Source organism: Dicentrarchus labrax, unplaced genomic scaffold, assembly GCF_905237075.1.
Source record: "Dicentrarchus labrax unplaced genomic scaffold, dlabrax2021, whole genome shotgun sequence".
Taxonomy (NCBI): Eukaryota; Metazoa; Chordata; class Actinopteri; family Moronidae; genus Dicentrarchus; species Dicentrarchus labrax.
Genome location: NW_026136723.1, coordinates 18,818,366 through 18,832,928, shown reverse-complemented (window position 1 = coordinate 18,832,928; position 14,563 = coordinate 18,818,366). Strand labels below are relative to the sequence as shown.

General features: G+C 40.6%; 1 protein-coding gene across 1 annotated transcript in view; it reads right to left on the bottom strand.

The window, feature by feature from the left end:
- The window catches only part of zgc:63863 (uncharacterized protein LOC393372 homolog), a 15,433-nt gene extending 1,056 nt beyond the window's left edge, over positions 1-14,377 (bottom strand). The window contains exons 1-10 of the mRNA XM_051389976.1: positions 14,147-14,377; positions 13,095-13,149; positions 11,845-11,975; positions 11,671-11,751; positions 10,943-11,129; positions 10,711-10,812; positions 7,845-7,986; positions 6,767-6,951; positions 5,332-5,441; positions 1-3,976 (exon numbers count right to left, since the gene is read on the bottom strand). The exon at positions 1-3,976 is cut by the window's left edge and continues 1,056 nt beyond it. Of these exons, the coding sequence (XP_051245936.1) occupies positions 3,810-3,976; positions 5,332-5,441; positions 6,767-6,951; positions 7,845-7,986; positions 10,711-10,812; positions 10,943-11,129; positions 11,671-11,751; positions 11,845-11,975; positions 13,095-13,149; positions 14,147-14,216 (1,230 nt within the window). The 5' untranslated portion in view covers positions 14,217-14,377 and the 3' untranslated portion in view covers positions 1-3,809. The remainder of the gene's footprint in view (positions 3,977-5,331; positions 5,442-6,766; positions 6,952-7,844; positions 7,987-10,710; positions 10,813-10,942; positions 11,130-11,670; positions 11,752-11,844; positions 11,976-13,094; positions 13,150-14,146) is intronic.
- Positions 14,378-14,563: the final 186 nt, after the last annotated feature.

Here is a 14,563-nt window from a genome sequence, read left to right as displayed (position 1 = left end):
CATGGCACTAATAATACAACTGCACAGTAGCATCTTGACTTATGTTTGAAACTCACAGACCCTGGTCAGAGGGTTTTTTTCCCTGCATATGTATGTCTTAGGCAGCCAATAAAGTGTAAGCAAAAAGGTTTTCATGCAAAAACTATTATTTTTCAAAGGTCCAGGTTGTAGGATTTAGTGGCATCTAGCAGTGCAGTTGCAGATCGCAACTCCTTCGCTTCACCATCTAGATATCAAGATCTAGATATCTAGAGCCAGTGTTTGGTCCGTTCTGGGCAAAAAAACACAGTAATTCTTCAGATGATTATACACTAATAAAAACATAGTTATGAATATTACATTCAATTTCTGCCGACAGATCCTCCTAAAACTTACACACTGGACCTTTGAAAGTACAGCCAGTAGTAACAGAATGAACTTGACTAAAGACAGTAAATGTTCACTTTACAATGTCAGTGCCAAACATTTAAACAAAAAGTTTGACAGGCTTATGTGTTTTCTTGCCGAGAGTTAGATGAGAAGATTCATACCAAGCACAGTAACTTCCTGAAGTCTATACTCGTTGCCTGGCAACGGCGAGGACCGAAGAGATAGTCCAGGACATAACCCCTGAGATCTACAACTGCTTTTACATTTTGGTTTTTATAGGTTATTAAATAAACAAGATATAATGTGTTAATTAGTGAACTTTAGAGGTGGTGGTAGGTGGATTTTGTTACATTTGGACGGAGCCAAGGAAGCTGTTTCCAGTCTTTGTGCTGCTGGAGGTAGCTTCGTATTTACTGTACAGACATGACGGTCATATCTATCTCCTCATCCAATTCTCAGCAAGAAAGCAATTAAACTTATTTCCTTAGGGTCAAACTAGTCCTTTAACTTCCAAGTTTGATTCACAATGACTGACCAGATACAGTATTTTATATGTAAAATGACTGGATCACCTGTACAGATACAAAAGCTCAGACTGGTGATAATTACAAACCGTAATAATATTTTTTACTGTCCCACATATTCATTTAAGTACACATCTATACAATCCAATTAAATGTCTGACCATTAAATAAATAGCCAATCAGATTGTTGCTGTTAAAATAAATAATGAGACTGCTGACAGTTTATGTGAGGCACGTAGAGCACCAAAACAGAAATAAATAAAACACAGAAAGATGCCCAGAAAGTTAAAAGATAACTGACCTGTGACTAAAGCATTTTCTCTCACACACACACACACACACACACACACACACACACACACACACACACACACACACACACACAAATGTGCAAATGCATTTAATCACATCGCACACGTGATGTTTTACATGATGTACGAGGTTATTAAACCAGCCTCAAAGGTTACTGATGCACTAGATGTCTGAATCCGGCTAGCAGGCCAGCCGACAAACTCCATTACAGCCCATTGATTGATTTATTGACTGTCTAATAAATTGACCGACTGATTATCACTAATAAAAATCACAGCAATTGGCTTTTTCTGAAGAATGCCTGCAACTAACTACTTAATGGAGTGGTAGATTGATTGACCGGTTTGTTAACTACTCAGCTGCAATCCTTCGCAGATCGCCCTGAGGCTAGAAATGTGACTTTCTGGAGAACTCGTGCAACACATTTACTACTGTAATTTTATACACAGCAAATAAAATAGCAGTTCAATGGATGTGCAACAAAGCAACTGAAAAAACTTTACATCAAGCTGTGCAAAAATGTGACACATTCGATGCGAGGGGCGAGGAGGGAGGAGAGGGTTGTGACTCCAGTAAACAGACGCAGGAGCTTGGCTACAACCGAGTAAAAGCTGATGAATGTTTCAGAATATAAGTCGACAACCAGAGCATGCATTGCTGTTTGTTCTGTACATATGTATGTACTTCAGGTGGAAACAGCCTGTATTATTAATATTCACCTTTCAGGTTATGAAACTCCAATTACATTTACGGTCAAACGAACACTTTGGTCCGATAATAAATAAAGTATGTGTGGTGCCTCTTGAGAAGATGCAGGTAGTTTACTTCTTCCACGAATATAAAGAAAATTATATATGTGATAATAATGAGTCCGAATGTACCTTTGTACATTTTTAAGTGAATCTACAGAATAAAATACTGGGGAGAAATATGATGGAAGAACTGAGTACATGTAGTGTAGCTCTGTTGACGGCTGTTCAGGGTGGATGTTGGCGCAAACCTACTAAATATTTTAAGAATGTAAAAGTACTGGTGTCTTCCCCATATTCATTCAGCAGTGGTGGGCCACAACAGCCAGACAAGCTACAGAAAATGCAAAAAATAACATATTAAAAAAATACGTATTTCAATACTTCCTGTAAAAAATGCATCTGCAAAAGGCCCCAACTGCTTGCATCAAGTGCGGCCGCTCACTGCGTGTAATGTTCACATTTTGGGGGCTGCAACAGCTCGTTTTGTGCGTCAAACTCTACTGTAAATGTAATTCGCTGACACCTGGAGTAAAGCAATTAATACCAGTGGCTCACAGGCAAAATCTCTCCCTCCATCTTTCCCATTTCTCTCCTGCTCTCTATTTCTTTTGCTCTTAACTGGAAGCTTTCAGCAGAAAACACTGCTCTTTAATAATTTGTATTCATGTGTCATCGTTGCTGGCTACGGGCACTTTTGGCTCTAAGATATGGCTGCTGATCCAACAAGCGCATTAAAATCAACCATCAACAGCAATGCAACAAAACAAACATGGCATGTCTAAAAACGAGTCATCAGTAAAATAATCAGCTAACAGGAAACACACAGAGACACATTTTTAAAATGTTGTACTGACGGTAACGTGTGAGCAACAGCCTGAAAAAGCAAGAAGTGTTAATGTCTCACATGCATGGATGGATTATGAGGCCAAACAAGAGCGTGCGGCGCCCCACCCCCCCTCCCCTCCCCTACATAAGAGCAAGAGCCCCAGACAGACACAAAACAACTGCAAACAACTCATTCACGTCTCTCTGTGGACGTTTTGTGTCGGTTCATGGTCATTTAGTGTTTCTTCTGAGTCTCTTTGTGGTTGTTTTATGTCTCCTTTTTAGTTGTTTTGCATTTCTGAGGTCATTTTGCATCTATTTGTGGTTGTTTTGTGTCCCTTTTGTAGTTCTTTTGAGTCTCTGGTGGTTTTGTGTCTTTACTCAGGTTGTTTTGTGTCTCTTTGTAGTGAGTTTGTATTTCTTTGCAGTGAGTTTGCATTTCTTTGCAGTTATTTTGAGTCTGTGTGGTTGCTCTGTGTCTGTCTGGCAGTTTTGTGTCTTTCTTTTGTAGTCATTTTGCATCTTTTTGTGGGCGTTTTGCATCTTTTTGTAGTTGTTTTGCATCTCTTGGGTGGTCATTTGTTTGACTTTTTAAAAGGTTTACGGTCACTTCAGAGAGAAGCTCTTGCCCAGGGGTCCTAGTGTAGTTTTTGACAAGTCAATTAAACAACCGCTCAGTTATCCATCCACGCAGTTTAAGGTCTTGGATACTTGCTCAGAAACATACAAACACACATACACCCACTCGCACACATGCACACACATCCTGAGGCTGGCAAGTGGTTAACATATGTTCATCGTGGTTGAGTAGCAACAACCTGTTTGGCACCAAGATAACTGACCTCCTCCTGCTTTTTTTTTTTCTTCCAATGTTTCCTCTCAGCAGGATCAAGTCTTCAACTTCTTTGTTTGTGTATATATGTTTGTTCATTGTTAATCCATCTGAAGAGCAGATGTGTATCTGCTGTCACCATGTGTCAGTGTGTGTGTATGTGTGTCTACCAGTCTAAATCCCCACCGCATCACATCAGAACAGCTGTAGTAACACCTCAGGTCCCCAGTCCATGGCCGTGTGAGCCACAGCGAACACGGCTGCCCCAAGCGTGGCGGACAGCCCCCATACAGCCATCTTCACCATCCTGTTCCCCTTCCCCCACAACTGGCCTCGGTCCCGGGGCAAAGCTGCTTCCAAGCCTGAGTGTCGAGAAGATACGAACACAGAACAAGGAGGAGGGGTCAGAGTGTGAGGAGCGGAGACAAGGAGGAGTCAAGAGGATTCAAAATGCTGGAAGCTGAACCAGAGGAGGATCAAGCTGCATTTTGTTACCAGTACTGGAATCAAAGGGGGGGTCAAAGGTTTGTCAAAACACCAGGAGTCAAGACAAGGAGGGGTCAAAAGCAATAATACACAACAATTAAATATTAATGAACCAATCCTGCTCCCTGATCTTTGCTAAGCAGTACTCACACTTTTATTTTTCTTTTATTTATTAGGTACACCTAGCCAAAACTAATGCAGCCTAATACAACCCTGTAATAAATACCTTTATGAAGGTTATAATGTTCAGTTTTTTGTTATTGATTCAACTTTGCGGTCATGTTGGTAGCCACAGTTTGTAGTACTGTTGAATTGTAGTGAGTTATACTGGGTGTACACTAAATATTCTACACACCTCTCAGTATAAATAAACAAGCAGCAGCTCATACAGTACGGCAAATATCCAATATTGTGTGTCCCTATTTAACACACGACTGAAGCTACTACAGTATATACAGTGGAGGTTACACAATGCAAATATATTCGATGGCTATTGCTGAAGAAAGCAGCTCCTAAATAGAATCAGTAACAAGGTTTGACATAATAAAAATCTTGAGGTTTATAACTTTTTAGTCGTCAGCCAATATTCATCATTAGTTTAAGATTTCGACACCGGGTTGTCTGATGCTGACTCCCATTCATTCTCCGCCACAGTGAAATCAGGGGATGCTATAGATCGGCCCTCATTCTGTCCGTTGTGCACCTCATCTCGATGCTGCTAATTGAATTTTGATGAAACTGCAGGGAATGATGTGCATCAATTTTAATATTACACTGTTTGGCCTGAGGGGAATGTTACAGCATATTTTTGATTGCCTGTACATCACAGACAATATGTCAGACGCCACTGATCAGATTTTCGCGAAACCTACGGGAATAAAGCATCTCTTTGTTCTTTTCTAGCATATTTAAATTTGCACTTGATTGGTCTGATGGGAGTAATACATCATTTGTTTACTTGTTATTGATTGGTCAAAAGGGGGGCAGCGTTTGTGGGGGATGACATATTTACTGTTGCTTTGTTTTGAACAATCGTGTTCTGTGGATCCATCAAATGACTTTCATGGTCAGGTTGGAAATGTTTGTTCTTGCAATCTCACAGTCGATATTAATTTCTACCCAACTTCAAAGAGTATGCAACAAGAATTCACTTTTACTTCACCCATCTGCATGTGTCTGCATGTGTGAAGTCCTTAAGAGTCAGTAATAAGATTAAAGTTACTATTTTTACCGTGTTTGGAGGTGGAGGAGCCATGGGCCTTAGTGAGTCGTCGGAGAACAGAGTCGGGCCTCTGGTGGAGGGTGGAGAGCTGAAATGCCTGGAAGGTGCTGATGGACAGACTGGAGATAGAAAACGGAGGAAAAGAAGAGGGAAGGAGAGTTAGTCGGTGATGGAGAACAGAGTCAGGTCTACAGTGAAGCATGGGTGGCTGGAATGACATAAAGAGATGGACTGAAGGATAAACTGATAGATAAAGACAGGTGAGAGACAGTTTGAAAGATCTAATAAGTCAGTAGATCCTGTATATAGGAAGCTATGGGGAGTAATGCATTATGGGACGTGAATGTCAGTCAGTGAAGGTCCTGTGTCAGTGATGTCACTTCCTCTCCTGAACAATGACCGTAAGGAACGCTTGAAGGACACTGACAAAGAGACTGATGGAGGGAGAAACAGAGAGAGAGAGAGAGAGAGAGAGAGAGAGAGAGAGAGAGAGAGAGAGAGAGAGAGAGAAATGTAGTTCTGTATCTAATGCTTCCTCCTCAATAATAAAAAATGTGGAAAAATGGTCACACGCATGGTTTCACACACACACCAAATGGCGCGTGTGTATGTGTGTGTGTGTGTGTGTGTCTGTCAGCAGCCCCACTGAGTTTGGATGTGTTTTTAGAGCATCCCCTATTGGCTACTGACAGAATTACACCACACCACCTGCAGTTATAATAAACCACCTTAAAATATGTTTATGTGGTAAACTTTTGATACTATTGATTAGTTGATTCTTAAATGTGCAGATTTCCTTTAATCGTGTAATTAGAAGATAACATATGAGAAATTGTGATGGGCAGTTTTTACCATTTTGTGAAATTTTGTAGACTAATCACTTGATTAATTAAGCAAAAAATCATTTACTGATTAACAGAAACGAATCATTATTTTCAGCCCTGGGTGCATAAGTATTTCTTTATATAGCACAGTGGGTTTACACTTTATCATTCAGTTAATATGTTTGCATATCACATTTACTACATACTGGATTTTAAAGGACCAGTGTGTACGATTCAGTGACATATATTGCAACCACTTACATAGTAAGTAATACAGCTCAGTCTTCTAAGCATCAAAGAGAAACTAGGCCCTATTTAGAACCAGTGTGTGGTTTGTCTGTTCTGGGCTACTGTAGAAACATGGCGGTTCAACATGGCGGCCTCTGTAAAAGAGGACACACTTCCTCTGTAGATAAAAACTGCTCATTCTAAGGTAACGAAAACACGACAATTCTTATATACATGTGATTATACACTAATGAAAACATACCTATGAATATTATATTCCCATTTCTACCAATAGATCCTCCTGTACTGGACCCTTTAGCCTCATGTCTTCTCATCTGTTTATTTAATAGTATTATTACTATTAACTATTGTTTCAATTGTTGTCTCCTCACCTCTTGCGAGACTGCAGTGCTGCGCGCTTGGCCAGTAGAGATGGAGGGTACTGGTCGAACAGGTCCTGGGCCCGGCCAATCAGGAGTTCGTATGGAAGGTCTTGGGGGATGCGGGAGAGGAGGTGGTGGACCATGGCCATGTCACACTCTGTCTGCTTAACCTCCTTCTCTCTGTGCAACACAATCTGAGAAGGAGGGTAAGGGTTAAAGGTTTTAACGCCTGAAGCAACAAACTGGTGAATTAGAGTCGTTTCAGTGATACTAGTGAGGCAGAATGAGTGCCTAACAGTGAAACAGGCAGATGAGGAGTTAAGCCCCCCCCCCCATGCTGTGCGCTGTACTCAGCCTTGGAGGAAACATGAACTACATTCTGCTTTGTTGTTTCACACACTTCAAACAGAAGTCTCCCTCTGCCCAGCCCCTACACACACACACACACACACACACACACACACACACACACACACAAAAAAAAAAACACACACACACACACACACACACACACACACACACACACACAACACACACACACACACACACACACACACACATCAAGTGCAAATGAGCAAAATGTGCACAATTGTACACACTAATCAACATGCAAAAAAAAAAAAAGCTCTTCAGTTAAAAACTCACTTAGATACACTCAAATGAACACAAGGATCCATGGACATACAGATACACATTCCAGCAGTAAAGATTTCTGCCAAAACCGCTGGTGTGAGCATCCAGAGGAACAAGTTTCAGAGAGGAACAAGTAGAAAAAGTCACAAATATAAAATTGCTTTTCCTTTTGTAATCCATTCCTCTCTCTCCTTGTCAGCGTTTCCTCACGCAGTCCTCAACCTTTTCCCTCTCTTTCCCCTTTTATCTCTCTCTCTCTCTCTCTCTCTCTCTCTCTCTCTCTGTTTTTTTTTTCTTTTTTTCTCTCTCATTAGGAGGTGTCTAATTAACTAGTCCAGTGACTTCACAGTGCTCTACCTCACCGTGTGTGTGTGTGTGTGTGTGTGTGTGTGTGTGTGTGTGTCCTGGATTACTGCCTCTGGTTCATTTCCCGTTGGCTTCCCTGCCCTCTTACCGTAGCGGCGAGGTAGATGGGCATCAGTGGGTGTGAAGCCAGGAAGAAGTCGTAGAGTCTCAGGGTGTGTTTGAACTCTGACAGCACGTGGCCGAACCACGTGATGAGCCAGGACAGAGCGAAGATGTTTCCCACCTCGGCTCTAAAAGAAAAAGGCGAATGTATACAGAGAGGTAAATAACACACAGGCCAATAAAACCCACTGTCATGCTTTAAATCTTTTCTTTTAATTTAACCATGAAAACGTAACTGAGATTAACAATCTCAAGATTGTTGTTGTGGTCCAGAAAATACAAAATATATAACATCAGCAAAATTAAAGGACCAGTGTGTAGGATTTACTGGTATCTAGTGATGAGATTGTAGATTGCAAACAACTGAAACCCCTTCACACAACCAAGCATGATGAAGAACTACGGTGGCCATGAAATTAAAAAAATATATATATATATATATTTTTTTTTTTTTTTTTTTTTTTTTTTTTAAATTTCATGGCCACCGTAGTTCTTCATCTACAGCCAGTGTTTGGTTTGTCCATTTTGAGCTACAGTAGAAACATCGTGGTTAAACATCCTGAACTACGTAGGAGAGGATTCACTCCCCCGTAGATAAAACAAAGTCACAACTATTCTTATTTTAAAATGATTATACACTAATGCAAAAATACCTATGAATATTATATTTCTGCCAACAGATCCTCCTCAACGTTACACACTGGATCTTCAAATAAAAATGCAAACATAAAATCACAAATAAAATGTCTAGTGGGAATAGTATGAAAATATATGGGCAGATTATTCTGTTTTTCTATCTTCCAGGCAGCTCGTGGTTTCAGTTAATCTCAGTTTGGTTTGACAATCTACTTGTAAAGATCAAATCACAATCCATCACACATTCAAGTTGATTTTCATACTGTATCAAAATGAATGAAAACCAGTGGCTGGGAGGGAGGAAATCTTTTTGAAAACTAATGGCTTGCCAAGTGGTGGCAAGTGGTGTTCAGTACGAGGGATTTTTAGTCAGTGGGATAAAAGATCTGGCTAACATTACCCAAAAAGACCCTCCTGAATGAATTTAGGGTACTCATAATGGAAAAAAAGGTCCGATACTTTGAACACTAGTATGTTTCAAGCTCCACATATGCTGGATCCAACGATTCCCAAACTTTCTTTTAAAAGGTTTGTTGCTTTAAAAACATTTAGTCTCCGAGCTCAATAGTCGGGCTTAATCCAACATGAAACACTGTGTTGCAAGAGCTCATCAATTTCTAAAGAAAGGTACATTTTCTTTACCTCCGCACGCTGTTTATAAGCCTCCCAAGCTCTTCTCTGTCTTTCTTTGTTGTGTGCTAATGTACATATGCAGTTACTTCTGACAGAGTCTCAAGAAAAAGATTTAAATTGGATACTCTTAGAGGTTGTTGATAAATATTGGATAGGAAGAAGGATGAGTACAAGGGGAAGGGAGTGACAAGTGAAAAGAAGTCTTGGGAGTGGCGGACATGGGGGGGGTTGTTGGGTAAAGAGAGGGAGCAAAGGGCAGGGAGCATGATGTGTGATGAGAGGGACATAAAAGAGATAAAATGAAAATGGAAGGGAGGTAAAATAAAGGAACAAAACAGATGTGGAAGCAGGAGAAAAAGGGAAAGAAGAAAAGAAGCAGAGATAAGAGGGAAGGTTAGAGGAAGTGGAAGTGCTCACAAAAAGGAGCGTTCTTAACTTTGAAGTGGGGTATTGTTTATCCTGACGTTTTCCTGCGAGTGGAATGTCTGTTGGTTTTTTTTTTGTGCCTTTTTGTGTTTGTGAGAGCTTGTATGTGAGCAGACAGGTAATTTGCAAATATGGAGGTTGCCAGCACAGCATCAATTATGAACAGGCAGCAAGACAGCAAAGGTACTGTAGACGCAGGTGTACACACACACACACACACACACACACACACACACACACACACACAACACACAAACACACACATGCAGCAGGGTTGGATCTAGAGAAATGTTCATGGGGTGGTTAGAGGGTGGCAAGGAGACTTTAAGGGGTGGCAGGAATACATGCTGATTTAATCGCAAACAATCACATATGTCAACATTTGCCTGGAAAAGCCACAAAATGAAGATATTTGAATTAAAAAACATTACATTATTGTGGCACATTAGTAAAGCATTGACTACAAATACCTAAAGGTGGCATTAGAAATCAAGAAACTGTTCAAATTAATGTGTAAAATTTTCTAGGTCCATGACACACACACACACACACACACACACACACACACACACACACACACACACACACACACACACACACACACACACACACACACACACACACACACACACACACACAGGCACACACATCAAAATACCTTTGAGGACAATTCCAAGTCCTACATTAACCTACAATAGCTGGTGGTGTCTTAAAAGGCTTTTTTGTTGTTGTTGTTGTTTCAATAAACTGCACAAAGATCATGAATCATTTTTTGGCTAATTACACCTCACAAATAAAAGTAAATGTGGTGCACATCTTGGTGGGACAGAAAAGCCTCTGAAACAGCTGTTGGACCATCTGACACAAGAACTCCCCAATGAGATCACTACCGATGCATTTTCAATTTAAAAAACAAAAAAACACTCTTTGTCTCTCAAGAAGCTCACAGGTGAATATCAACACTTTGATGCCCTCTAGTGGTTGATACTGACATTACATTATGTCCAAAGAGATGGACAATAGTCAAATTTGATAGGAGCAAGAGTTAGATGTCATCATCCTCTCCAACAATCAGCCAAGACTGTGTGTGTGTGTGTGTGTGTGTGTGTGTGTGTGTGTGTGTGTGTGTGTGTGTGTGTGTGTGTGTGTGTGTGTACCTGATCATGAAGTCATGTAGTTCTGTATCAACTTGCTCCAATATAGGCATCAGGTAGTTTAAAATGTGTTTAGTGCTGTCCATGGTAGGATCCATGAAATCCCTACAGACAGAGAAGACAAACATAAAATATGTAAATATTACTGCTTAATAATTGGAAATATGGTTGATTAATTGGGTTCATTGTCAAATGTCTTGATAAATTGATCTTTTTTTAGAGAATAATACACAACCTGAGATGGTAATTGGAGAGTGTGTCCAGCATGGCGATGGCCATCTGCTCTCCCACTACCAGCAGCAGAGAGACGGCCACATCGTGGTAGCCCTGGTAGTAATGGAGCTGAGGGTTGTGTTTCAAAACCGCCAGTATGATATCAATCAGCTGCTCCTGGAGCACGGCTCTCTCTGTGGATGGCATACCTGAGGGAGAGCCAAGGATCAGCACATTCAATCTTGTTAGACGTGGAGAGAGCAGTTGGTTCTCTCGGAGGCTTTGATAAAGGCCTCAGCAGCTAATGGGAAACGGTCGGGACGTTAATGGAAACACACCATGTAAGTTAGCAATTAGAGCTGTTGTTTACGTCTTTCATGCTCTGTATTCACCCAAAATGTCAACTTCTGATGGTCTTCATTCTAACTTTCTTTTACCATCAAACAGACATTAAATCACGTACAACACTAAGAGTCGTACATCCCTTATTTCCTGCCTTTCTTTCAGTTAGTTTTCCCTCATTGACAGCCTCTCAGTTAGACACTTTTCTCCTTTGCTTTCTGAACTTTGTGATTTTGGCTGACAACACAGGTGTCTTGTGACATATACATCTTTTCTGCTGCAGCTTTTTTTCCATTTCATTAATTATTAAGCTTAGATATCTGTGTGTTGCTGTAAGTATGGGGGTATAGGTTGATAAATGGCACTGTGAGCTATGCTGCTATCTTCAGAGATAACACACACTCAGACCTTTCGGGAACCGCTTCATGGACCTCCTGACATCCAGGACTACTTGGTTGTAGTCCTTGTGGTTCTCCCTCACATCTCGACCTACAACAGAAGACATTGTTGTTAACAGTGTTAGCAATAGTAATATATAGTATACATACAACCAGTGAATATCAGTATCAATCAGCTACTAACCAGGTTTATGTGGCAGCTTGTACACATTGATGTTCAGTAGTTTGGGCCACACTTTCCTCCTCAGTTCATCAGTGAGCAGTCCTCCTTTACTGGCTGCTGCTCTCCTCAGGGTCTCAATGTCCACTGGATCGCTGCGCATTCAACAGCAAGAGTTGGACACAATTTGTTCTGTACAATGCACTACTTTGAAGCCTGCTCACACAGCAACAACTTCAGCTAAAGGCTCTGAATATTATTAACTGCCTATGTTACAAATGAACTTACTTCAGGAAAAAGGTGTAATTTTCTTGATTCTCATGCAGCAATGTTACATATTTGTATAAGAATCATCTTCATAAAACAAGGATATTAAAGATTTTAAAATTACCTAAATATGAAAGACAAATATGACAATCTGAGTCCACTAAATCAGACCTTGAGTGTACAAATAAACATCCATTTAATTGTCAACTGTTGTATTCGCTCCACGTCTGTCTAACACTGCGGCAGCATGATGTGCGTCCACGTGTCTAAATTGAACGGACAAAGAAAACTGTTGTTTGTGAGGAATTCACAAAATCAACCCGCTCAATTGTGCATGTGCTTTCCTGTGTCATTTACCCATCATCATTAGTCCCACATGCCTCCTGACACTAAAGCCTTCATGATCCTCGTCACACTATTCCTCTGGGAACATGTGAGTAATCTTCATGTGTGAAATTACCTTAGTACGAAGCGATGAAGGTCACTCTCTGTGGATAAATGCATACCTTCTAATTGTGGAACAGCGAGCAGCCGAGGAAGAGGGGCCATTCCCACTTGGGAAAACCCATCCTGCGGCCATTGCGCTAGTGCTAATGGAGGCTTTTCGTCAAAGTGTCAAAACTTTTTAGATTTCTAAAAATACAGGCAGGGAAACTATTGAGGGGTGGAAATCTTGTATCTGCTGGGCAAACCTTAACACCCTGCGTCTTCACTGTTCTGGTGTTTAAAAGACTGCTCATAACTAGAGCATCATAGTTAAATATGATGTACTCCAGTGTTTCTCCATCAAAAATCAGAGCGTATCATCTGCAGCTAACTAGCTAATTGGCAACAGATTCATATGAGCTTCAAATAAACGTTTGAAGATGTGACTGAATGTGACAAAATAAGATTAAATCAGCTATGAAACAGCTTGAATCAGTGTGTCCTCCTGGATGCCATTCAGGGCAGAAGAAAGAGTGAGCATCCCTAACAAGCAAACTGTAACTGATCATTATTATTCTAACCTGATCAAAGCCTGATGGATCTCAGCCAGCTTCTGTTTCCTCCCACAACTCGGTTCTGTAGAAGAGGGAGAGAAAAAAAGAAAGATGGGGAGGGAAAGAGAGGGAGGAGGGAGTGTGACAGAGAAATATTTGAGGAATGAAAGACAAGACGGCAGTGATCAAGAGAAGGATAAACAGAGAAAAAGATAGGGCAATGAGAGACACGGAAGAAAAGAAAGGAAGAGAGGAAAGGATAAGAAAGGGGGAGACATAGAAAGATAGATCACGTTGGGTTTATAAAAAAGGGCTTGCAATAATAAACATGAAACACACAGACAAAAGCACCGTTTCTAGCGTATAATAATAATAATTCACATACATTAAAATCCCTTTAAATGTTTTGCTTTGTTACACATTAACTGTAAAGTGTCACTGCTTTTATTTTACAAGGAAATCTGCAACACGCCCATTACAATAACTCAACGACTGCTCATAATGAGTCACAAGTATGACCACAATTAAATGCCATGTAGTGAGTCTGGTTCAAAATAACCTACTGAGAGTTTGACTTGAATGGTTAAAGCAGTGTCGAGTGATGACATAAATTAGTTTTCTGTGACAGTGAATAAAATAATAAATAATAATGTCCTTCTTCTGTTGTCTGGACACCAGCTGCAACTTTTCCAGACAGTTCAAGTTGGCAGACAGACTTGCCACGCAGGCACCACAGTCAGATAATCACATAAAGTTGACAGAAAAACAACAACAACAACAACAAAAAAAGACAACCAGTGGTTAAAAACAAGTCATGAAAACAGCAGAAAACTCGTGATTCGTGTGTTGTACTGCAGTTTTGTGTCAGCTGGCTGCAGTAATAACATTAAGTTGACTGGGTGTTCACAGGTAGGTCTGTCTGTACTGTGGGCCACGTGTACAAGTAGATCGATAACAGTGAATATACAGGCTGGTTTTACTGGAAACAACTAGCTCTGTGTGAGTAGTGTGTATCTGTGTCTAGTGTACATTTATTAAACACCCTAACTACCTCGCTGTGTGACCCGTTTATTGATTACCTCTGGAGACAGATCCATTCCCATTCACTCCAACTCCTGCGTTGTGTTTCTTCCTCTTGAGTCTTTTCATCCCTTTTAAAAACTCACTGCCGAGTGATAAAGTTTGTGTTGTGCCATAGGCCAGTTAAAAACATAAAAATAATGCGTCTCTAACCGGATAAAACACGGATAACATTTGGCTGTCCGTGGTCGGTTTCTCTCAACAGCTGTCCCTGACAGAGGCAACCTAACGGGGAGTCGCCCCGCTGCTCTGCGATTGGGCAGAATTAACACGTGATAGAATACACAAATCCCATTGGCTGCCGACCGGCTCACACCGCACACTAACTTGACTGTGCTTTTGTAGTCCTGATATTTTCGCGATAGTAGCGACTGTGTGTTTTAAAGGCATTTGTTTTATTATTTACACAATACTTA